Below are 26003 nucleotides of genomic sequence, written 5' to 3' on the forward strand. Positions count from 1 at the left end.
TTTATCAAACAGATCTTCCTCACTTGATACACACATGAGGAACAGATAATAAAACCCACAGATAATTGAAGCCTTCTGCATACCATCTAACCCACTGCTTACTAGTGTAACTCTGAAAGGGTGAAACAGTGGTGGAAAGAATCTGCTGGCTACTGTTGGGAAGCTGCTGAAATAACCTCTGCTGACATGTTTACCTACTTTCACTTCAATGAGACAAAAGCTTTTGCACAAACATCCTGAAAACATTTATGTCTGTATCCGTTCCCTGTGCTACGTCATATTGACAAGCAGAGCTTACAAATAGCATAATAGAAGAAGCTTCAGTTGCATCATAAAAGATTGCTAAAATAAGGAAAAAGTCATTGTTAGGGGTACTTTTTATGCCATTTCAACTGCAAAAGAAATTCTATATCTTTGCAAAAAATAGTGTTTCCTAATCAAACATCAGTGTTTGTATTGGGGAATCTGTCCTGCGGTTTGTTTTTTTTGTATCTCATACGCAGGGCAGGTTATAAACACAAGTGCCAAGATTCAGACATTGGTTCTATGGCTCCCAGTCTAGCCTTCCAGCACCAGGGTCCCGGGTTGGAATCTTGGCTAGGACATTACCCAACATGGTATGAGGTTTGTGTGGTTCATCCCTTTCCTAGCATGGCTTTCCTGTCCTGGTTAAAAACAAAAATGTTCCTTGACTGTAAGGGACATGAGAGCCCCTCTGAGGGACAGTTATGGCTTAGTACAGCACATATGTAATATGTCAGTGCTATATGAATGAAATATAATAAAAAGGCACTACTTTAAGTATGGCTGGACTTATGGTTGGTACCATTCCATGAAAGTAAAATGTCACCCAGTTAGGACATACCTTCAGGAATCAATTTGGTACCTCCTATTATTTATAGCATGAGAGATCTGTACCACAATACTAGACTAACTCATTTTTTTGCCAAATAGGCTGAACCATCCAATCAGAGCAAGTCTCTGGACAATAACGAACATTTACAAGCAGCCCACACACATTGGGAGTATGCAAATACAACAATCCAATTCACATTATTGTATGGTCTACTTCAATTTAAACCTGCCATTACATCAGGCTATGCCGTTAAACACTGGAAAGTCATTATTTTTCCCCCATCATTTGGCAATGTTTTCATTACTCAGTTGGGACTGTCAACAGGAAATGGCATAAATCATTTAGCTGGTAAATATATCTTTAGCAAATGACAGCTTTGGAAACCGATCTGGTGATCATCACTGACAATAGAAAGATTGTAAAAAAAAAAAAATGGAAAAGCAGAAATATTACCTCTCCTTCGCCCATATGTCCTTGCTGCGTGTCAGGGAAAGAAAAGAGCCTTTCAGACAATGTCATCGTGATTAGGAAATCTAATTACAACCTCTGTACAGTATCTCATTTACTGACATTTCTGAAATGAATGCCTAGAATTTACAATACTAGAAGCACACATGGCATTACTGCCTCAAAATACATTTTCAGCACAAGGAAAAAATAAAGACACAGTCAAGACATTTTGCAGTTTATGTAATCAGTCATTACCAGAACTACATGCATGCAATTCGGAACACATGCTAACTGATAATGGGGAAGGGGGAGACTGCACATGAATGTGTGTAATATATCAAGTGAGCACAGACAAATGTAGATAATGATGCATCATTACCCCTGAACATTGAGCACAACTACACCAAATTTAAGTTACCCACAGACAGAAAATCAGGCTTGGAAAATTTTAGCCATAAAGAATACAACTAAAATACTAGGCAGCGTCAGGTGTCCTTTGGTGTCTGTTCCTAAACCATTGCTACAGGCTTCCCAGGGAACCCCCGAATATATGGGATGTTCCTCCTACATTGCCAACTACCCTTGCATCACAACAGCGAAAGAATAGTGCCTCAGCACGGACTTAAAGCGGATCTAAACGCAACTTTAATACCTACGTCACGCATGCCAGGAGGCTCTTGGCTGCTCCCTTGTGCATGCCCCTTTTTTGGAGCCCTTTCATTAAAGGAAAAAAAAAAAACGCATGCACAGTGAGATCGGAAATCTTTTATCCCCATCTATGTCACCCGATCTCGTGCCTGTGTGGTGCCAGATCGGGTAAAGTCGGCCCGAAGACAAATAGCAGGACAACGCGGGATCCAAACAAAGAAACCTACCAACAGATCGACGGAATAAAGGTGTATTTCATTTTGGGTTTAGTTCCAGTGTAAGTCAAAGTTGGCATTTACGTACTGTAGACATGCAGGTTTCACAGTATCCTAAAGGAATGGTCAAATGAAAAAAAGGCAGTGCCCAGCACCCAGTGTCCCATTGTCTTCTTCTCAAACGTTCGATTTCGTTGTAATGAAAGGTTTACTTTTAGCACCATTTTTCATAAATGTGGGTTTCATATACACAGGATTAACTATTTATTACTTTATGCTACAGCATTCTAGCTTTTTCATTTTGCATACAAATTAAAATTAACAGAAATGCGTAATAGACATGTTTTTTGCATTCCATACAAAAAAAAAAATAAAAAAAAAAGGTGATGCAATGTAGTGCTATGAACAGCTTCCTCCTACTTTTGCCCATTTTATCAGTGTCTACTGGGTTACACACAACATGAAAATATGTTGTGTTCATATAAAATAACTAGAGAGATCTGAATAGGTTCTAAAATTTAGCAGACATGACTATAAAAAGAATATATATTAAAAACAAACAGATGACTATCCATTGATTTTAAATAGTCAAAATACAATATACTGAAGAAAGTGTTCTCATAGGTGACATGTTTGCTTTTAACGCATTTTTCAGTATAAAGGAAAAATGTCTGACTGTCAATGCACATTTTTACCTAATTTAGGTGCTCATTATTCTCATTTTATCAAAGTGGTGTTCATTTTGTTAATTACCAAGTGGGAGATGTCTCCACTTCGCCTAACAGCCAGTAAAAAAAAAGTCACCAGCCATGTATTATTGCACATATAAATAAGTGTGTGATCTAATTTTGCTTCTAGAACATTTTAAAATATCAGTAAGCCATAGGAAGATTTGTGTTTGTAATATGACCTGAACATAAAATTGGTGGAACCTTTGGTAAAAAAAAAAAAAAAAAAAAAAAGAATTTCTGCCTCTGACATTGTGTGCTTTGGAGAAGTTAAATTGTGCTGACAAGTCACTGTTTACAGACAGGAAATAATATTAACACACACAGTATTCCCAGTTTGTCATGGAAGGTTCCCATGTCAGGACGTGCAGCTTGCATGACCCTATGAGTACAGCATTAATTCACAGTTCAGAACACTTCATTTACTTACTTTATATATTACTCTACAGGTACAACAAACTCAGGACCCCCCCGTTTATTTTGTAAAAAATATATTACAGCCGTGATGTAATAATGATTTATACCTCTGCACAGGATGAAAGTAATGCTTAATGAAAAGGAGGCAATTCCATGTAACTGCATGCCTTATCTGATCCCATGTTCTACAACTCTGGGACCCAAAAATTGGGGTGTATGTCAGGACATCTATGCTTCCAGGTCTCCAGGTCTAGCCTAGCTGCCTGAAACCAAACACATCCTACTAGCTAGTGAAACACCCACCAAAATAAGATGCTAAATGTAGGATTAGGATAGTTACCATGAAATTCGTTCTGTGCACTGAGGGATTCAGAGGGGGGTGTGTTATATGGTTGATCAGATTCAATTTATTCCCAAGGATGGTTTTATTAACAAGTTCCTTTTTTTGCTCCACAGCCTCCATCAGCATCAGGCGTCACCATCTTTAGTGTTCTCTTCTGTCTTCTTGGTGCGTCACCGGAATGTGCAGGTGCGAGATCAGGTGATGTACCCACTGAAAAGTGTGGGGGGGGGGGGGGGGAGAGAGAGACTATCTCACAGGGCTTGTATGAAATCAGCATCTCTTCCCCTTATTACAAAAAATTCCTATTCGTCACGTCTGAGATTAGGTATCCTGGGAGGCTTTGCGCTCGAAGTGGAGGTGTTGCACCTTTTTAAAAAAAAATTTACATTTTTCCTTTACATATAAGGGTTGTCCCTTTTATGTAAAGAGAAATGTTGAGTTTAGGCATCCTTTAAGCTTACTACAAAATAGGTGCAGGCTAGGAGGAAAGGCATTACAAAGTTGGAATAAAATATGGGGGCAATCGAAAATGGCCACAATTACAGGGCTTACTGGATACCAATAGCACAAACAACTGGGAACACTAAAACTCTGTTGTGTTGCTCTACTCACCTTTTTGACCACCCGGCTGTAAAAAAAAAAAATTCTGGGGAGAACACTAAACAGTTAGAAAAAGCCAATTTAAATCAGTATTTCAAGGAAATTACCCAACAACAAGGGCAATAGGTCATGAGAATACTCTTTTTTAGAAAAAAAAGTTCTGGCTTTTTGGAAATCCATAAAATGAGTTTGTTTAACCTGCTGAAACTAGTTACTGGTAAGCCAAACACAGATTCACCAAAATACATTAAAGCCAACCCGGTCTGGGTGGACTAGAGTTCATATTTTTTTGACTTTCTGTGCCAGAATCTAAACATTTAAAAGTCAGTATGTATTACCAATAATAGACATTAGTTCATAATGACAGAGACAAAACCTTTTATTAGTGATTAGCTTCTTGTATAAAGGAGGGGGTGGTTCTTTAAGAGTCCACTCCCTTTTTAAATAAGTATTTGGCACAGGAGGCTACCAATGTTCTTTGTCAAAGGCTTCTACAAGCTGGAGAGAAAAACACACACACCAGGCTTTTACATATACAAGTTCCCAAAGGCTATGACTACTTAACATCCCAAACACTGCAAAGACAACCAGCAGGCAATCCCTCTATCTCTTTATAATGCACACTGAACATTCCTGACAGATAACAGCATGTGCTGCAATATACAACACACCCACTGCTCATACCACATTGGGGCACAAGCAGCTTCTACAGCCCAATAAACACAGATCACCAAACAAGTACCCATCTACACTTTCTGAGAACCTTTACCCTAATGGATATCCACTACAAGAAAAAAAATCAATGAAAAGTTATGCAGAATCCTAATGTAGTGTATTTTTTTTAATGTACAGTTTACACGTGGTCTGCCATATTTGCTCATTACATATGCAGATTGCAGCAATACACAATGGCTGAACATTACCAAACCTCATACTACATGTCTGTCTGCTGACACACAGAAAACAATGCACAGCCTATGTGGCTGACATTTTATTTCAACAGTTTGAAAGCAGAGGCTCGGACAATGCATCAAAACATACATATTGAATGTTGAATTCTTTATTTTTTACACACATATGGAACAGAATACTGTGTTAATAAAAGAAAAAGTTGTACAATTAAGGTGACCTTGTCGAGTTTTAACAACCAGCTCAAAGTTCTCTGCAAGATAGGCGGTATTACACATACCACTGGCAGCCAGTGCCTCCTACCTCCCCTTCCATTTCAGAGTCGCAGCCTTTGCCAGCCTTCTTTTATGCCCATGTGCGTTCTGTGTTGTTTTAATTGTTGGCTCTTAAGACACAGCTGACTCCCCAAAACAAGCTGGGGTCAAGCAGGAAACTATTGTGTGCCCCAGAAGACTCCCCTGGAAGTGTCAAATGCTGCAGCATAGATATGAAGGGGACACACATAGGGGGACGAGAACTTTTTCAGATAATGGTTAAGAACCTGATTGGCTCCAGCCTTACACAGCTGGTATTTCCTTGGCTGGAGCACATCCAGATTTACCTAGTTCCCCCTGTCTCCCTCCCCAGCTTGACTGTTTCTGGTCCACCACTTTCATTCCACGTTCATTTATTTTAATCATCAAATCATTTCATTAAATGTGCATTTTACTTTGAGCTGTAGAATTCCCTATTTTGGTGGTTGAGATCTTTGAAAAGAGGTTGTAAGTGCAAAACATGAAAACATTCTCAGAACACAAGAAATTATGGTCTCAATTTATCTGCAGTCCAGGGAACCAACATGGGCCCCAATGTCTCTATTCTGGGTCCTCCATCTGTTAAGGTGGTGGAGCTTAAACACTCTCTGCGTTCCAGCACCTGTCACTAAGTAATATTAAATGTCAAGCAGAGATAAATTCATCTAAATATAGTTGCTGCCAATCACAGTGCCATTATTTCAGTAAAGGAAAAAGGACTATTCTGGAATCTAATGGATGGATCTTTTAACCAATGTGCCCCTTAACCATAATTTTTTTTCAGGCTGGTTTTGCCGATGAAGACAACAGTGGACAATGTCCAACTCAGCATTTGTCACCTGAGTTTTCTGCCATGCCAGACCAATGTGCATTGACACTCGAGTTAAAGCTCCCATCACTAGCCTATGAGACAATCCAGACGTAATTAGGAGACAAATTATGTGACTGCAGCCTAACCTAAAACTTATAGGCGATATTACATATATAATATTTCCTGACACCATCAGAAAACATTTCATTTCATTTTTTGCACCTATAATACAAATAACAGGAGTGAGGCTAGGTGCAATCCCTGCAGGAATGGATGTGTGAAGGTTCACCATCTGCATTGTGAGAAATACCTCCTCTTTAGAGCTTATTCAAAATACTTTTCTCTAATTCAAACAATCATCACAAGCACAATGACAAAATAAACAGACTGAAACACAAAATAAATATCCATCAAGAGAACAAAAGGCAAAAGAATAAAATAATCTGTAGTTGTCTTACGAGATGAAAATAACTGGCTGTAAAAAAACTAAAGCCAGTCTTGTTCTGGCTATTCCTGGCAGTCATGTGAAAGCAGTTTTTGTTCTCTGTCCTAGGACATCACTTCTATGTGGCAATTAAAATTCGTTGCACAATGAAAGCCTAAGTGTCCTGATTTATCTCAAAGGTTTGCAAACAGGCTCTCGGTGCAAACCATATGGTTCAAAAGTTTTATCCTGGGCAGAAATGAGAAAGACCCACACTGAATGAATGTCTGGGAAAATCACTTGATCCCTGACCACATACTGTATAACGTGGAAAGTGTGGGACCAGAAGACAACCATGTTGGGTCTTCAGGTGAACCATCTTTTATTAAAAATACTGGAAATATCCATTTCAGTTTAAGGAACTAAATTCTGTACTATTCAGGTTTTAAAAAAAATGAGGCCTAAACACTGATGACATACCAAAAATGGGAATATTGGCGAAAAAATAAGAAATGTGTTAAAAATATGTTTTTTAGCTCATTAATCAAAAAATGTCCTTGTAGATGATTTTGTCTCCAAAAAAGACAACCTTCACCACTGTTAAGTGTGACTCTCACAGCTCTTCCCTTCCACGCAGCTGACTCAAAAGTGGCCCACTTGCCTGCTACACCATACCCGAAGTGCCTTAAATACACAAATAAAACTTGAAAAGTACAAACTTCATTCAAATTTCACCTACTTTGTGGGCAATGCATATGATTATATCAGAATTCAACATTTAAATGTAATACCTTCTTTACATTTACTCTGCATACTGATGGTCTAATTTGGCAGTTCAGAGAGATACTGAAATCCAGCTTATGGAGAGCAAAATCACATTGTCTCTTCAAAAGGCTCCTCTAGACTCTCCGTAGCAGAAAACACTGCTTCTTCCTCCTCCACGCTGAGCTCTGAAATGGCTGGTGTCAGCTACCCCTGTTTGTGTCTCAGGCTTAGCCATTGGTAGGGCAAGACACATGATAAGAGAAAAGATATCACATTGTCTTCATACCCAAAAGTGCCAGAAATTACAACTAGCAATTGGAGAGGAATGGAATTGCAAGGTGTGCTAGTAAGGCAAGTATAAGGGGTCCACGAGACCTCTGCAGTGACCCTGTCTCCTTGCCCTGTAGTCAAAGTGTCATTTTTTTTTTTTGTGTACACAGCTCATGCAATTAGCGATATATTGAAGGAGGGGTAACAGAGACAGAAACAGAGCACAAGAACGAACAAACTCAAATCTTTCACATTTGCCTGGGAAAATGTCAGGCTGAAAAAGGCATACAGAGGGTTACCTACACTTACTTCCACTTTGCCTATTTAGGCCATATAATGTGACTGTCATCTTATTTTTGTGTAAGAATGCCTTGGGGTATACAGGGCAAACTGAACAGCTTCTCATTCTAAACCACTTTAACTTCACTTAGAAAATTATAGTTTCTTATCTAAGATTTCATTAAGTTCTGAGATGAAAACAAACATCTGATTGACAGTGCAGCATCTGCCAAACTTTAGTTAAAAAAAAAAAAAAAAAAAAATATATATATATATATATATATATATATATATATATTTATATATATATTATGATGATAGTACTGTCTGACCCAACTACAACCAGCGAGTCATATTTGGGGGGCCTGTGATACATTTGGGGTTACTTTAGATCCAAGCACTTCTTTCCTATACTGAATATCGATGTGTAATATGAACACTTTATGAATTAAAATTGAAAGCACAGTTCATATGTGTATTGTACTTTGAGTATTTTTGGACTTACTTTTAATTGTTTGGTGCATATTTCTGTTATTGAATTTGTTCTGAGAGTTTATTGTCAATACAGCATTTGCTTATCTTGCTTCAATTTAACAAGAAAATGCAGTGACGGCAGATTTCCCAAGAACAGGTTGGAGCTGGATAAGCTCAAATGACAGCACCCTTACATTTCCCTTCAACACTTAACATAGTGTTTGCACAGTTTTAGCCTTTTGTCCTAAAATCAGCCTTAAGAATAAAAAGTCTGGCGGTAAGCACATCAGCTGTCTTGAAAATGCTGAAAAAGGCGGACGTAAAATTTATAAGAATAAAAATTCAGTATCACTATCAAGTATATTTAGCACTTCTAATCTGTAACTAGAACATGCTACAAGTCACTTTTTTGGCTAGGTTTGGAAAATTAAACCCAGTAATCCACACAAACGCAGTTCTGCATTCTTTAAAGGGAACAGCAGCAGGGTATTCCTACAGTGCATTTTGAGCGCCATTAAATTAACAATGAATGGCAACCAAGTGAACCAACACATGCTTTGTGTATTGCCATGTGTTACAATAATTCAACGCACTAGTATGAACGAGCCCTCACAATTTTTTTCTACAATTCCACAGCGATTGCCTTGTCTCAGTAACTAAAAGAGCTTCCTACCAGCCATCTGCAACCACAAGATCTAGTCCAGTGCTTCTCACTTATCCACTATACATTTTGTGGTTCATAGCAACAATGTAATAGGTTGCTACAGGCAGTAAGACCATTACTTCCTTTGGACTCTTCACTAGTGTTGGTCGAATATCTCACTATTTGATTGGACAGCTATTCGATCGATTAGAGGGATATTGTTTGGGTGATCGACCTTCAAATTCGAACACCATTCGGGTTATTTTTCAGGACTGTGTAGGACAGCTCCGCTCCCCTAAATGCTCTTGCAGACTCTATATGCTTCTAATTTACCAAATTGTGCAAAGGTCTGGTCACCTGTCTGTCAGGGCATCAGGGAAAGCAGAAGTTTAGTGGTTACTGAAGGAGTGAGAAACCCTGTGATATGCGGATTGTTATGCTGGTACACCGTTCCTTATATATCACTGGCATGTCTGTATTTCTAACCTATTTAGGTTTCACTCCACAAATATAATCAGCAATGTGTTAAAACAGAGGCATGCAGACTATAAGGTGTGGCACTGAAAGAGGCTTATGAACAGACCAAGCAACTCTGTAATCCTTTCAAGTAACTCTTCTCACCCCAGGAACCAACTGGAAAATTTGTGGTAATTTCTTTTTAAAAACATCAGATCTTTAATTATGTAGTACTCCCACATGTAGCTAGCTTTAAAACTGAATCATCACGCCAAAAGCCTTTCAAAACTACTGAAAATGTGACACTGAGCTACAGGCAAGCTGGTAAATTCACATATAGAATACATATGTTACCTATTTTACCTTCAAACAGATTTTTATAAATCTGTCCATCCAGTTCTGGATTTTACACGGCTTTGCATCACAGCATACAGCATTCTGGCAGAGAAGGTTACCCGATAATTGGATACTGCAGTTAAAGCAAAACTAAACTAAAAAAAAAAAAAAAAAATATCCCTCTGAAACTTTTCTGTATTAGGTCCAATAGCGATAAAGACAGAAGAGGGCTTTGCTCTTTTTTTTTTTTGCCAAGAGCACAAAAAAAGGTAATTTTTACCTTACATAAAAGGGTTGTCTAGTAATGCAACAAGGTCTCCCACCTGCCACCAACCTGTGACTGAGCTAAGGAGAAGAAACAGACTGCTGAGATCATCATTCTGTCACTCTGCTAACTTCTATGTGAGCGCTTGTAAAACTTGAGTATTGCAGCATCATAACCATATGCTGCTTCTGGACATAAACATACCGCCAGAGAGGTTAAAGAGAATTTAGTGGTTAGGTATGGTAAGTAGTATACCTACCTAACCACTAAATTCTCACTATGGTATTAGTTTACCTTATTACGGCTGTAATGGCCATATTATGCAATTTTATTGGTATTAATTTTGAAAACTGAAACTTGCCAGTAGCTGCAGCATTTCCCACCCTCTGCTTATACTCGAGTCAATCAATTTTTCCTGTTTTCCAAGGTAAAAATAGGTACCTCGGCTTATACTTGGATCGACCTTTTACTCGAGTCAATACGGTACTTACATTGCTTGCCTTTAATACCAACAATAAAATTTACTGAAACAGCTTTTTTAAGCTGACATCACAGCACTTGTAAAGTAAAAAAAAATACACCTTAGGTCAAACATTGTACTTGGGAGTCCCAATTGCTAGTTAAACATATTAACAGATAAGTATATCTGAATCTTATTCGAACCTTAATGATGATTATTCAGCATTTTAATATGCTTCTTGAATGGCAGTTTAATTCATTTTTGAATTATTCTGTGACTGTAGCTACATACCAACTAAACTCCACATTATGCAGATACCACTCCTTTAATAGATAGAGATACAACTGGTTTGCCACACAAACTGACAAGCTCTGCATGTACTTATCTTCTCATATTAAGAAAATTGCCATCAACCTGTAGTAAAAACGCAGCTAATATTTCTAGGACAGGAGCAGGACAGAAGGACAGAAGACAAAATTCTTCAAATAAACATAGCAGAACTTTTACTAAGTTGAAGCTTTTTAGTCAAACATTATATGTAACTCATAAGGTTATTCATTTCAAAAGGCATGAGATGTTCCCAAAAGTTGAGAAGGGAAAACTATAAGAAATCCACAAATGAACTGCCTCTATTCTTGGAAATTACCAACAATCAGCTGCTGGCTGTGATACAAATGCATGTGTACAAGTAACCTGATCTCTTGTATACTTCCAGCACAGTCATATTCTAAAGACAAGAAGCCACACTTATACACAAGTAAGACAACCATGTTGTCAAACACTATAGCCCTTTATATACAGGACTACAGTTGCAGTTTATTTCAGTTTTATTCTAAATGAGACAAGTATTCTGAAGACTTCCTCATTCAACACTACTGCAATACAAAAAAAAAAAAAAAAATACACTACACTGGTATTGATAATGTACTGTTTTGTGAAGTGTCAATATGGTAAGATATAAGAAGATGAACTTTCTGTCCCTGAGAATCTACTAAGCAAAAACATACAAAGAATCACGGAGACTGGTGGCAGCCAGCAAATGGGACATAGAACCCTTTGTTTGGGCTTTATCAGGAATGTCTGCCTATTATTACATAGCCAAATAGTGAACAGTAGCAGAAAATAAAAAAATAAAAAACTCAAATAAATGGTAAAGGGCCAGGTGGTGTTGAACTAAATATTAGCATAGGGAAGAAGGGTATCCAAGGGACTTTAACTGAAATAAATGTTGGTGTCAGATGTGGTCGCTTCAGAATCTGACAACTTTGTATGTAAAACATAACACATCTCATGAACAGCAGGCTTTTGGGTGAAAAAACCTAGGTAACAGAAGGAATAAGACCAGACTTTTTCAATCCGACAAAGGGCTGGAAATACTCGACAATGGTGATAGAAAGAACAAGCAACATCTCTAAAATGATGAATTGCAGCTTTAGAAGAGAATGGCAAGTTCAACTCTTCTCAGTTAGGAACTTGAAAAAAAGACTACAGGGAACACAATATGATGACTACAGACTGGAAATACCTGGTCTGGTATACAAATCTCTATTTCTGCTGCAGTATGAAAGTGGTAGTGATAATTAATAATAAAAAAAATTTTTGCATTCATAACTCCATGAATTCATCCTGACTGTCCCATCACATCCTGACCCAGGCATGAGATCGGGTGACGTAGGATGAAAAAAAATTTTCTGTTTGCGCAAAAAGGATCCTTCTGCGCATGCCCGAGATGCTCAGGCATGCCCAGGAGCACCCAAGAGCCTCCCGGGGGGCCTGACATAGGTATCTCGGGAAGCTTTGCGCTCCCATGCATTCTCTATCACCTAGGCGGTCGAGAATTAGGGGGGCGGTGCTGCCCCCTTTTAAATAATAAAAAAAAAATTAAAAAAAACAGAATTTTTACTTTACATTCAAGTGTTGTCTAACCTTTTATGTAAAGTGAAATTTCCGAGTTAAGGTACGTTTTAAGGTTGTTGGGAGTCAACACACCTAAAAAAAACAGATGATTTGTAATGCAGTTTGCCATGCTGTTCTCTGAATTCGTAAAAGAATGTGTTCCCAACATTTTGTGCAGCAATCCTTTGGTGCCTTTACATAAGGTTTGCTACAATTTACTTCCAAAGGAACCTTAAGCACAACACACATCAGGGGTTAAATTTCATTGGGAACAAGTCCCTCAATGTTTTTACAAACTAGTTAAACCCTTAAATATTTTAGGATATTTTCAAGGTAAATATTCCAAGTTAGATTAGATTACATTAGATACATTTAGCTTTGTCCTAAAATTGCCACCTATGTTTTTACTTATCTGCCCTACTTGACATACTGTTCTCAATCTCATCTTCTAAATGCCCGAGCCTGCAACAATTAGTCCACCGTGTACAATAATTTCTGGATATTCCTGGATGTTATTTGAATGTAATTATTACAGAAGCCATGGCTGCTTTTCTTATCTGTATTACTGCTAAAAATAATTTGTTAACAGAACTTATTTATTTTCTGCTTAAACTGGGGGAGGCCTGACATGATTTGCATTGACTGTCGCAGTTAAAGGGGGCTTACCTGTCCACTTCCAAAAGTATAGGAAATGTACTCACATTTCCTTTGCTCCTGGCAATGTACTGCAGAATAATGCTGGAACAATGAGCCTCTAACACTTTTGGAAAGTTTCAGAAAAACAGCCAGCCCTGTTCAGTGCACGTTAACAGGAAACGCAGCCGCACCTCAAAATGGCATGGTGGTGGTTATGACAGTATCTATGAAGTGTATGTGAACTCAAACAAATATTCCTTCATTTAGATATGTCCTGATTTCAAGTAAATCATATCAGAAAATCATGGGACATTTTCTGCCCTAGGGGGACAACCCAATCTCTTAGTTTGGCCTTGTTGTGATCACCCTCTTATTATTCTGCACTTCTAGGCTGGACTACAAGCAGCTGTAAGAACACAAAGTGTATCAGCAACTTCTGGAGTACAACTAATCCTTTGCTGCTGCTGGGGCTGAATAGATAGCGGCTATTTATGGCAGAAAATAAGTCTAGCATGACATAAAACATTTTATTTCGATTACTAAAACATATACTTCATAATGTTTTAACATATACATATTCATGTTTCTAAGAAGAATATGTTTTAGTAATTGAAATCAAAGTTTTTTTGTCATGCTAGACTTATTTTCTGCTGTAAAGAGCCGCTATGTTTCCACTTTTTCTCTTATGTACTATTGGCTCGGCAACCACTCTAGTGGTATTTTCTAACCTTATCACTGCGGGATTGGCTTCTTCTCCTTCTTCCCAGGAAGTACATACAAGGAGCATACAGGTTGTCCACAGGCAAGAAAAGAAACCATGCACACAATATAGGTAAAATACCACCCGCACTCCAAAGTTAGCCTAGCAGTTCTCTCTGCACTGCAAAGATTAAATGCTCATTTAGTCTAGTGGAATACGAATAAGAAATAATTTATTCCATGCTCCAGCAGGGATTATTCTCTTCGTTAGACTGGTCTCTTAATGTCAATCTTCCTCATTGCTTGATCTGGCTCTTATTTAAGCTTACTTTAAGCGTACCTAAACTCAGAAATTTCACTTAACATAAAAGGGTTTTACATAAAAGCGTAGACAACCCTTTTATGTTAACTAAAAATTCTGTTTCTTTTGTTTTGTTTATTTAAGTGCAACCCGGGAGGCTCTTGGGTACTCCTTCTGCACATGCCCGAGCATCTTGGAGCCGAGCATTTTTTTTTCTATCCTACGTCACCCGATTTCGCGCCTGGATTGGGTGATGTAGGAAGAAGAACCAAAGAAGAAAAATTGAGAAGATGTTGCCACCCCGTGTGCTGGCTCGGGGACAGATGCCGGGACAACGCGGGACCCGACGGAAGACCCCTTCGGATGGATTGAACTGCCCTGCGGGAATGAAGCTAAGTGAATTTTTTTTTTGTTTTAGGCAGTTTTCAGTTTACTCATTAAGCTCTCCAAGGCTGGAGAAGATACACTTTCTTCAGTGAAGCTGGGTGACCCGGCAAACCTAGAATGGATTTCCTAAAGTTATTTGCTATTTGTTGGCAATTTTTTTAATCCTGGACACAAAACCACTGATGAAAGCGTTTTCTCTACAGTCCTGTAGAGCTTTAACAAATCAGGCTCAGTATGTGAGAATGGCAAGAGAATGGCCATGCCTTGAGAGTGTCAGACTTTGTAGGAGAGCATTGGCTGCTGAGGAAGCAAGATTAAAAAAGTATTTCAATGTATCCATCTCCTAGTCAAAATGATGATTGACAAGTCTCCCTATGTAGAGGATGCCCCACTCAAAGTGTACATTTCCCCAGAACAGAGTTTAGCTGCAAGAACCTAAAAATGTGGCTATGCTGGATTTAATGAAACTAAAGTGTAACAAATGAACTTTCTTGCCTGGAAAGCACTGGAAGAAATGAGGTCTGATTTTCCTGACTCTTTAGGGCTATGTATGACGACTGATAAAACAGGAATTTGATGTAATTAAACTCTGCTCAAAATAGCAGAACAGTTTGATATGTTGAAATACGCACTGCCACTCTCAATGTGGGCTTACCACTCAAAAAGAGGAAATATGGTTTTTTAAAATACTACTCTCAAAAAGAAGAAAAAAAAGAATTTATTGACTATACTGTAAAAGGCTCACACAGAGTTTTTGGTGTTGTCAAATGTTATATACAAAGAATTGTATAATAGCCAATAAATAAAATCCGCGCGTTGTTAGTTTGATTGAGGTTAACTGCAATTAAAGGGTATTTAATTGGTTGCAGTAGTACACAGCACATTACCAGTCTGGCCTTTTGTTTAAGAAGTTTGTAGAAGTACTGGAGCAATAACAAACTATTTTTTGCATTATGTACTGAAAAATGCTCAGTCTTTAAAACCTCCTCATTTAGAGGCTTTTTAATATTAAAACATATACTAGAAACGGTGTGTCCATTTGACCACTGATTGAGAAATCAGAGCACTGAGACTGGAAGATTATAGTCCAGTACAGGGTATGTCAGAGCCGGGCAGACTATATAGAGAAGTATAGCTCATTATATAATTACCAGCACACCAAGTGAGAGCACTGAAGTGCAACACCGTGAGCATCTGAGCAGAAATATAAGGTGTATATTTGTGCAGCACATTTTAGTACAGTCTACATTACAGCACGGTTGTTTGTATAGCATACAGCACTATGTATATAGAATCTGGGCGGTTCATACATCACATAGCACATGTGTTAAACCCAGAATTTTTTTACGCTGAGTGTGATGAAATTGTAGGTGGGTGGCAGCCCTTGTATTGTGACCCAACTTTTCGGTAACCACCTGAAAACAGCCGGGTGGTTATTGAAAAGTGGTGGTGTGTCCGGCTAACAGGGGCTGGGAAGAACACTGGCACAGTATGTATCAGAGCAGATAATAAAAGGATAGACAATGCAGTGTACAGTGGTGAGGTACGGTGCATTCTTGAAGATATACATTGGGCAGGGTGGATTACAGATCATACCATACAAATATATATCAGAGCAGGGTGAATTGCAGCACAATGCAAATCTGAGTTGGGAAGATTATATATCATACAGCACAGCAAATATAGCTGCAAACACAAAATAACAAAGAGAGGAATCTAGCCCATTATGTTTTATAAACTGAATATACATAAACAAGTATAAACATATGATAGAAAAGTAATGTGACACTACGGGTGGCACACATACCCATACTAAGTGTTTATATACTGCATTCAAAACAGGATACTTGCACATTGGCAGAGTAACACATTGAACCCTGGCAAACTAGAATGAAATATGAATGGTACTGGGTGTGATCTAATTTTATTATTGGACTCTCAGTACTCTACAACCCTTCACACCAAACATAACTTCATGTGCCATACAACACAGAATTTTGCTTTTGACTATTTACACCTATGTAGAGAGGGCAGAAAGATCACACAAGCCCTGTGGGGAAAGATTTAGGGCTGCTTTATTAAGTATTATTTAAGTATACTTATCTTTTAACTTCATGCTGAAAAAAAACTATCATCCCTAAATATTTTTGCCTATTTTAATAGAACAGGTTCAAAGTAACAGTCAAGTGACTGATCCATCACTGTTCTTCTCTGGTGGTGGGTAGAAGCAGTGACAACTGGTGTTATGACATTAAAGTGTGTACCATCTGTACTACTTCTCCAATAACACAGCTTAGTGTAGCCATTATCAATCAGGAATAAGGCAGAGCCAGTAGGATGACACCAATGATCTTTTAGCTGTCTGGCATTTTGACTAAGACTATAAAGGACATTCTTCCTTGATTACCACAAAATTATGGACATTCTTCTCACCACCACAATATTTCCTATTATCAGCAATTCACCAACAACTAAAATGTATTTAAAGGGTTTCTCTGGTGTAAAAAATTAAGAAAGGCGTGCTTAGTGAGTGAGGGTGTAGTAAAAGTGCCTGGAATTACAGTAGGGACATGATATTGAGAGAAAGCTGGACAAGAAGAGGCTATGCAGTGCTTAGTGGAAGAAGTCAATACATACTACATATTCATAAGGGAACATTCAAGGAGGTAATCTAGAGGTCTTTGTTATAGATGACTACTATTAACACAATATTTGGGTTGAGGTTTTACACAGCTACTGTACAATCTTCTCGATCATTTATGTCCTAACATTACATCATGGGCATGATGGTTAAATTTGTAACTTGCTGTAAATATCCAACAAGCATATGTAACTGGCAAATGATGAGATGTATAATTGAAAATATTTCAAAATTGTTTGTTTTCACAGAAAAACAGTCTGAAAAAGACCCATCACAAAAAGGAAGTAGATTCCTAGCAGGAGCAAAAGGGTTAAACATCAAAAATCCAGCTGTCACAACAATCCACAGCCGATGGGAACTGGTGTCAATTCTGAACCATCATTTTCATAGAAAACTTGAAAAACTATTAGAGAAATGTCCCAAATGTATCCCTTGCAAAAACAAAGGGTACAAAATAAAGGGTAGTGCTTGGGAAATAAGACGGAGACTTGGACAGGCGTCTGAGTCGGTAGCAGTAAGGTGCACACTTTTAGATAAGACTGTAATGTAGCTGTTAGAATGGCCTTCCTCTGTCTGTAGGGTATTTACCTTATCCCTGACCTCCCACACCCCACTGCACTGGCTACATTTCATAACACACCCATAAAACATTATCTTAAAAGGAAAAAACAAGCTAAAAGAAACAAAAAGAACATACACATGGCATGCAAAGAACACAGAGGTAGCTGAACATTAAAATGTTCTCTAAATGCATTAAAACAGGCCTACAACTTCTATAAAATTAAGTGCTGCTCATAACCTTTAGTAAAACAACAGAGTGGCTGTGAAAGATGAAACATTCAATGAAATGGGGCCATGAATCTGAAAATTTACCTTTCAGTGAATCGTTTTCTGCTCTCATTATGTCAATCAGGGAGCTTTCCAGTGAATGCATGTCGAATGTTCTAGTGCGATCCTGTAAAAAACAGAATTTCACAGAATCAAAACAATACTTTGATAGACAAGAGAACCACAAGTAATCAATGTAAATATCAAATCAGAAAAAGGGTGTTAAAGGGGAATACCACTTAGCAATATTTATAAACAATTATTATATTATTACAATTATAAACAAATATATAATATAGATTATGGAGAAGTACATTTTTTCCCCACTTTGTAAAAGGCAACTTCTACATTAGCATATCAAAAGTGAGTAGGTAGAAAGTAGGAATAAACTTACATCCTATGATACAAATTTTCTCCTGTTTTTTTTATTTTGTTTTTTTGTAAGAGGCATGTACAAAGTCTGTCCCGGGGACTACTAGTGACCCATGTTCAGGTTTTCACTGGCATGCAGCCTGTCATCATATGAACATTTTTGTGGCCTGTGTGTGAGCACAGGGAATCTCCTACGTTTGTAGTGGGCATGTGCTGTGCCGGACCCGCACGGACCACGCCCATTCTAAGTAGTTCTCTGCACGGAGTACGGTCTCAGTGCGGGCTCTGCATAACTTTGCTTGATCGTGTGCAATATGATTATTATAAAAGCCACAGTGCTCTACTGCATAATTTGTATTGTTATTTGCACTATTGTATTATTATTCTACAGAAACCAGAGCTCAGCTGTATACATGGAGATCCACACATTCATGCCCCTAACACTGTTTGGCTATATAGAATGTGCTGAAATCATTCAGTTGGACCGATTTACTAAAGGATTTAATGATCAATAGGTTCAATAAATGTTCACATTAATCATCCAATAGTGTGAAAAGCAAAGAGTTTCCATATTGAAGTTGATCAGAATCCAATGCATTGACACTGGGCTCTGTACAACACCGCCACACCCAACCCCCCCCCCCCTCCCCCCCCCCCCCCAACCCCCCCCCCCCAAGCATATATATGGAAAAGTTTCCTTAATTATATGTGTCCATCAGGGCAGGGTGTACAGAGGGATCTGCTGTAGATCAGGTAGATGTGTAAAATTATTTCTGACTGTGTAGAATATGTACAATCTCCCATATTTAATTCAGCAAAGTTACACCTGCCACATCCCAAAATTAACAAATAAAATCCTAAAATTGAGGGACTTTAAAGGCAGTATATATGCATATACACATAAACATATATATATATATACACACACACATACACAAACTATTATGATGGTTGGCATGAGAAGAGTGGCCAAGCTTGCCAGTGCACGTTAATGGTTTAAAGAATGTCAGGCTGAATGGTCCACCCCCACGGGCATTTTCACCTCATCAAATCTTGACCTGGCTTGACTGGCTCTCCTTCAATCATCCAATCCAATACTAAATGTCTTCATATTATTGGCAAAACCTAATCTGTGTCCTTGGGATACTGACATGACAATGGACTTGTATTTATTAAGTGCTATGTAATTGCTATATAAATACTGGATAATAATAATACTGAAAGGGTCACAGCCTCTGATGGGACCACATGTGACCAGATAGCAATACACAAAAGGTAATGAGGATTTTATAGTTGTCACCCTATTATTATCATACCGTATTTATATAGCACTAACAAGTTCATAGTCATATCACTAGCTGTTCCTCAAAAGGGCTCACAATCTAACCCTATCACAGGAAATACGTCAACAAAGAACTTCAAAGCAAGATCACTAAGTATTTAAATGAAAGCTGAAGATTTTAAAACAATATTACCATGGTAAATGCTTTTATGAGGCAAGCAATTGGATTTGTATTTACTTTAAATCTAACAGTTATTGTTTAGCTACAAAAAGACAATATGTAAATGTAATCATGAGACTTTCTACAGCCTCTGCATTCGTACTGCTAATATATGTACATGTTTGTGCACTGTGATGATAAATCCTGCCTGGCTGCCATGTCATCCTGAGTGACAGCAGACTCTGAAAAGCATGCTAGTTCATGTGATTTCTTTGTCAGTCAAGGAGGAGATATCCCATCCTGGAAGAGGCAGATCTAGCATTGATTCATCATCTAGGAAAAATCTGAGAGAAACTATGGAAATGCATTCTGTTGTAATGAATAAAGATTACAGAGCATCAGCATGCACAATTCTTCATTTTGAGCCCACACACACAATTTGAGTAACTAGCCAGACTTTTTTTTTTTTATGTAAAATGAGAAATTACTCCTACCCAAGTATAAACCACAACATTCCTAATACGAGGTAGCATCCCAATATTACAAGCCCCCTTAGTACATTCAAAGGATGTTATATTTATACACAGTATAAATGGGAAAATTAAAAAAAAAAAACTGTTCCATTTGGCACTTCGGTTTGGAGCACTTAAATTAGCCTACAATGTCATGTAAGCATTTTACAGCTCAGGCCTAAATGTAAGGACCTGGGTAGGGGGTGGTACAGACCCAGAGGTGTCTAGACATAATTGCAGCAGCCTTTCAAATCTTGTATCTCAGGATGCTCGAAGGTAAAATTTTGACATTTACAGGTTGTGTTGGTGTTTAAAGCTGAAATTCAAGATAGCTTATTACTATTAGAAATGTGTTTAATTTCTGCCTAGTTCTGATTTAGGTACTGCTAAAAATTCATGATTTCCAAGGTTTTCTTCATTTTAGGTAAAGGAAAAATTGTCAGTCCAGAGTTTGATTAATATATTATAATGGTTTTGTTTCTGGCGAATGTGTTGTACTCATTAGTGTATAATATTGCTGAAGATGAGGAAATGGGGTAGCTCCTCTATTCTTGGTAAACTGATTAAAGTGCAGCAGGTAAAAATTATGACTTGAAAAATGCTGTTGGCTCTGATGAATCCTATTACAATTGCAGCACATCAGTACACTGGGTGGATATTAAATGCAATCTATCAATCATTAGGAGCTACCATTAATGGTCTTCTTTTATAAATGCTAGTTACTAGCTTTGTGGCTTATTTTTGGAGTCACAGGCCTGGATCAAGCATACTGTAGAGGGGTGTCAGAATTTTAGTTCAATTCTTAAAAGCTCAGTAATGGCATATCCATATCTATAACCCGACAGATTCACTATAAGCTTCTGGGGTAAACTTGAATCTAGAATCTGTAAAAGCAATTCTCCGCCTAAAAATCTTTGGCAGCTGTAAATCATGCGGATATCTGTAATTCCAAATGCATCAGGGACACTGTTGAGTCATGATATAATATGTGGTAACATTAGTGTCAGAAAATTATATATATATATATAAAATTATATATATATATATATATATATATATATATATATATATATATATATATATATATTAAACACAGTTTCACCACCAAACCTTGATTTTGCATTATTTAAATGGTACTCAGTAAAGTTTTCTCTAGGGTCAGTTATAACAAATATGAACTATGATTTGAGGGAAACTATTATGATACCAAAGAAATGTGTGAGACAGTAAAGAATTAAAATATACTGCATGAACACTAGTTACTCAGATACTGTTTTTTACACACAATGTCTTATTTCCCTCCTAATCCACATTTATGAAAAGATTATTTCATAACATTCTAATTGTTCAGCACACGTAAAAAGCATCACACCCAGATACTGGATGTGCTGACTAATCACTCCTTAATGCAAGCACAAGCTTTACTCCAAACTACTGACAATTGCACAAACTTGTCCTTTTCTATAATCATCCCATACAGGTGTCCTGGTGCTCGGCTATATTTCTTGAAGGAAAACTAAAAGTAAATGTTACCAGATCCTTAAACCTGAAAAAAAAATAAAGTAAAAACCCACCCATACAAAATATTAAATTTGCTTTATCCATTTATCTTGCCATTGATAGGAAGTTTTATAGGTTTAATTTTCAGAGCCAGGTTAGCAATGACGACTATAATATTTCCATTCCCATAGGTTCCCTTTTATTTAACCAATAAAAGGCATGACTGCTAATTATCCAATTACTGTTTAAAAAAAAAAAAAAAAAAGGATCGTCTCTTGTCATTTTTATAGATGATTTGCTCCCATTGCATAATCCTTTCCTTTTAAAAGGAAAATATAATCCAGGATAGACCCCATGATGATAGTTTAATAACGAAAGTCCTATTTCCCAAATCTGTGACCTGATTGGTTGGTTACATTCTGAGTTTTCTATTAAGAAGGTCTTCTACTAAAAAATAGAGCCCTTTGGTCAACTTTCCACCTGCTGTGCACAATATATTATTCTTAGGATTCATAATGTGAAATCTAAATCAGATACCAATGTGCTCAGTTTGAAAGCCACTGATGTCAGAGAAATATTAGCAGGGGAAGCATCAGGAAAAGCAATGGGGATGCTTCTGCCTCACTCTGAAGTGAGAAGAGCTGTTTTTGAATCTAGTATTCAATAAGTATTCAAACCACTCAATGGGGGACACATCCTGATCGGATCTCAGCAAACATCAGCAGGGAGATGAGCTGTGCTTCCTGGCCTGTCTCCTCTCTAGCCACGTGACCTGCTGACATTTGCAATTCAAAAGGTTGTAGAACTAATCAGATTCACACTGTTTAGGCTGAATTTAGAGACATCAAATTCAGCCGACCGTAACAGTCCAACACCTGTGAATGTGTAGAAACTACACATTTATGTTCAGTGTTGTAATCAGTCAAATATATCTATTAGGATAAATAGATCTATTAGGGGTGGTCACTAACAATTTTTTTATGTAGGGGAACAGAAGACAACCCTCGCTTCGATTCATTGTATTTTTACATTCCAGAGCAGATCTTTAGGTATAATATAAGCATTTGACAAATGTTTGAGTGGAATACTGGAAAAATGTTATGTTTGAACAATGAAAGCTTGCAGTGTGCTTAAAAACACTTAGAGGCCTGGGAGTAAAATGATAACTATGTTTTATTCTTCGATTAATTTTGTAGGGGTTTATGAGGACAGATTCGTGCCCAAATCCCATACCACCCCAGAACAGCACTGATAAGGATAAGTGGAAATCAATAAGAAGAAATAGGGCAGGTCTGGATCATGACTCATGCACCCCCTCACTGGATCCAATGTTCTGACTGTTTCCATGGCAACCTACAACACAGAATTACTACGAACACGCTGAAGGAGATAGCATTCACCTTTACTGGATGCAGAAAATTCCATACAAAATGGAACCGTTTTATCATTACATGCCTCATACAGTCAGTTACAGAAACAATGCAGCTGTATTACTAATTGAATCCATAATAATAATAATATTATGAAATTCTGGTAGTACAGATAACAGCTACAAAGTGCAGTGTATTTCTCCTAATTACTGTACAGGAGGCATGGCTACACCTAGGTATGTGATCAGTCTCAGTCTGTGGGGGACAAGAACTATTTATTTTGATTCAACTAAAGCTCAGCCATAAATATTTACTTGAAGAACCAGTATGAACTATAGGAACCCCCACTGCTGATGTGTTTTTAAAGGTACACGTTAATGGGCCAATACCCCGATTATGGCTCCCCTATGAAGGGACATCTGCAGACTGAACCACTATTTACATAACTGTTGTGTCTCTGTGACTTACTAGTTAGTGAAGTCAGGATCAGATTGGCAATCTTTTATCCTGCCTCTTCAAAACACATTTGCAACATCAGCTTCCATATCTTCATTGTTTGCTAAGAAACATTTCAAAACTACTTTACACTTGGATAAGTAGTCTAGGCAATTTAGTTTGAATAGACATGGTAAATTTACACATTACCACAACACACAGCTGATGAGGTTAACAATCATCCTTAAAGACACCCAAAGCACACCTTATCAGTGGAGTGCAACAAGCAGCCATGCATGGCAACTTACTACCATGCATTGCTCTATGAAGAGCACAGCCATGTTGTGGTGTACTGGTCAGTCTTTAAATAGAGTAGTTGCACTCACAAACATATGGTAATGTGCAATGCACAGCCATAGGAACAAGATGGCCATTCAGCAAGTACAGCACTGCTAGCGGTGTTACCTAGAATATGGCAATATGCTTTGTCATCAATACTGCAGGAAAAAAAGCAAAAGGACAGGAGGAGGGCATCTCCCTCTCCTGAATTCCCCTAAAAGCTAGAACAGAAGCAGGGCGTGCACACACACACACAATAATAATAGTCAGCACACATTTTCACATACTTGGGAGTGTAAACCACCAGTATTCAAAACAAATATAGAAAAAAATATATAAGCTTACTTATCAAGGAACATTTTTGTTTTGTTAAAAGGTATACAATAATTTTGATATTATGTACCTTTATACCAGCACAGCTACATGCCTTCCAAAAACCATTACTGATACTATAGTCCAAAGAGCTGACTGAAGGTAAGTACATAACTTACCTGTTTGGCAAACCATGGACTACGTCCTATTCACACAGCCAACAGTGCCTAGCATCTGGACATCTTCTAGATTTGTTTTCTATGCTAACTGAAGACTGTAATGCATACATAGTATGGATCAATGCTTTATTATATCCCAGAGAGCACAGCAATACACCCAATGCAGTGCCTCTAATGCATTGCTACAATGTTTGATGTGAATTGAAGCTTCTGTTCACCTCAAAGCTTTGCAGAATTTGTTGCCCTCGGCAACCAGATTCTACAGTGTATATAGTCTGTAATATGAGGCCCAATGTAAGTGGTATATCAGAGCTACAAAAGCACAATCATGTATCACTGCTGGTTACAACCATTGATTCTTGATGCTTGTTTTTTATAGAGCACTGTTCTATGTAAATCATAAAGGTTGCAAAATAAGAATTGCTTATTACAGATGACCTGCTACTATATAAAAAAAGAAGGATAATAAATGAGGAATGGAGCACTGGAAGTTGTCTTGATTAGTCATCTTCATAACTGAAGAAGCAGTAAAATTATACATAACATAAACAGCACTGATTATATCATGACAAATGGTTTTCTTAAAATAATTCTGAGCCAACACTTGTTCTAATATTGGGAGAAAGACAAACAATTCTATTTTGGGAATAAATCAGAAATGATTTCTCATATATATATATATATATATATATATATATATATATATATATGGCAAGGTATGGGTCATTGCCAGGAGCTGATGCGATATCTGCAATGCACAAGAGCATCGTCAAACAGCACAAGTGATGAGCAATGGGCAAGTGTTGTAGCTCTGCTGCAATATTTCAAGGTCAAGCATTACGCAACCATTCATGTTAATGAGAACAGAGAAACGGGAGGCCAACCCAAACAGCTCAGTGAGAAACTATTGTGAAGCCATGCATTCCTACAAAATAAATGTAGTAAGAGTGTCTGGGGCTTCATTAAACTTTTCTACAGGTGCACTTCTCTCATTTATAATAAAAGAAGCATGATTTACCTACAGGGATTGCAGAATGAGCCAACCCACACCCTATTAGTAGTAGGCAGTCTGATCTGACAGATATCGCAGGTGCTGGCCAATTATTCAAAGGCCAGAAGAAGCAATACATCCGCATACATTCACTGAAGCAGTGTCTCAACAATTCCATTGTTCAAGCTGTTCTCACTCCGATTTGCATCCACCATCCAAACATAAGCTGATTAAATACATGGAAAGTCTAAGATGGCCTTTATCTACTTTATCTATAGGTATATGGATACATCAAGAGAAAAATGTACAAAGTGTAACTACCCAAAGCCTCCAGTCATTTTATACTTCAATATTTAGGAACAGGAAATATAATAGAAGATGGGTTCTGTTTGCATTATGAATTAAAGGGTGATTAAAATCTTCATTTCAAATTCACTTACTCAACCTCCCCTCCCCCTTCATTTCCAATAAACAGCATATATATTATACCAGACCACAGACATAAGATGTTTTAGGCTCCC

General features: G+C 37.7%; 1 protein-coding gene across 3 annotated transcripts in view; it reads right to left on the minus strand.

The window, feature by feature from the left end:
- CPEB4 (cytoplasmic polyadenylation element binding protein 4) overlaps positions 1–26003 on the minus strand; it is a 47114-nt gene that overhangs the window by 18283 nt on the left and 2828 nt on the right. For 2 of the 3 annotated variants that reach the window (XM_072400939.1, XM_072400940.1), the window contains 2 exons: positions 18076–18157; positions 1310–1333 (listed from right to left, as the gene is read on the minus strand). In XM_072400939.1, the coding sequence (XP_072257040.1) occupies positions 1310–1333; positions 18076–18157 (106 nt within the window). The remainder of the gene's footprint in view (positions 1–1309; positions 1334–18075; positions 18158–26003) is intronic. The other variant, XM_072400941.1, reaches the window with a different exon arrangement.

The sequence above is a fragment of the Pyxicephalus adspersus genome, chromosome 2, assembly GCF_032062135.1.
Source record: "Pyxicephalus adspersus chromosome 2, UCB_Pads_2.0, whole genome shotgun sequence".
In the NCBI taxonomy this organism is placed as follows: Eukaryota; Metazoa; Chordata; class Amphibia; order Anura; family Pyxicephalidae; genus Pyxicephalus; species Pyxicephalus adspersus.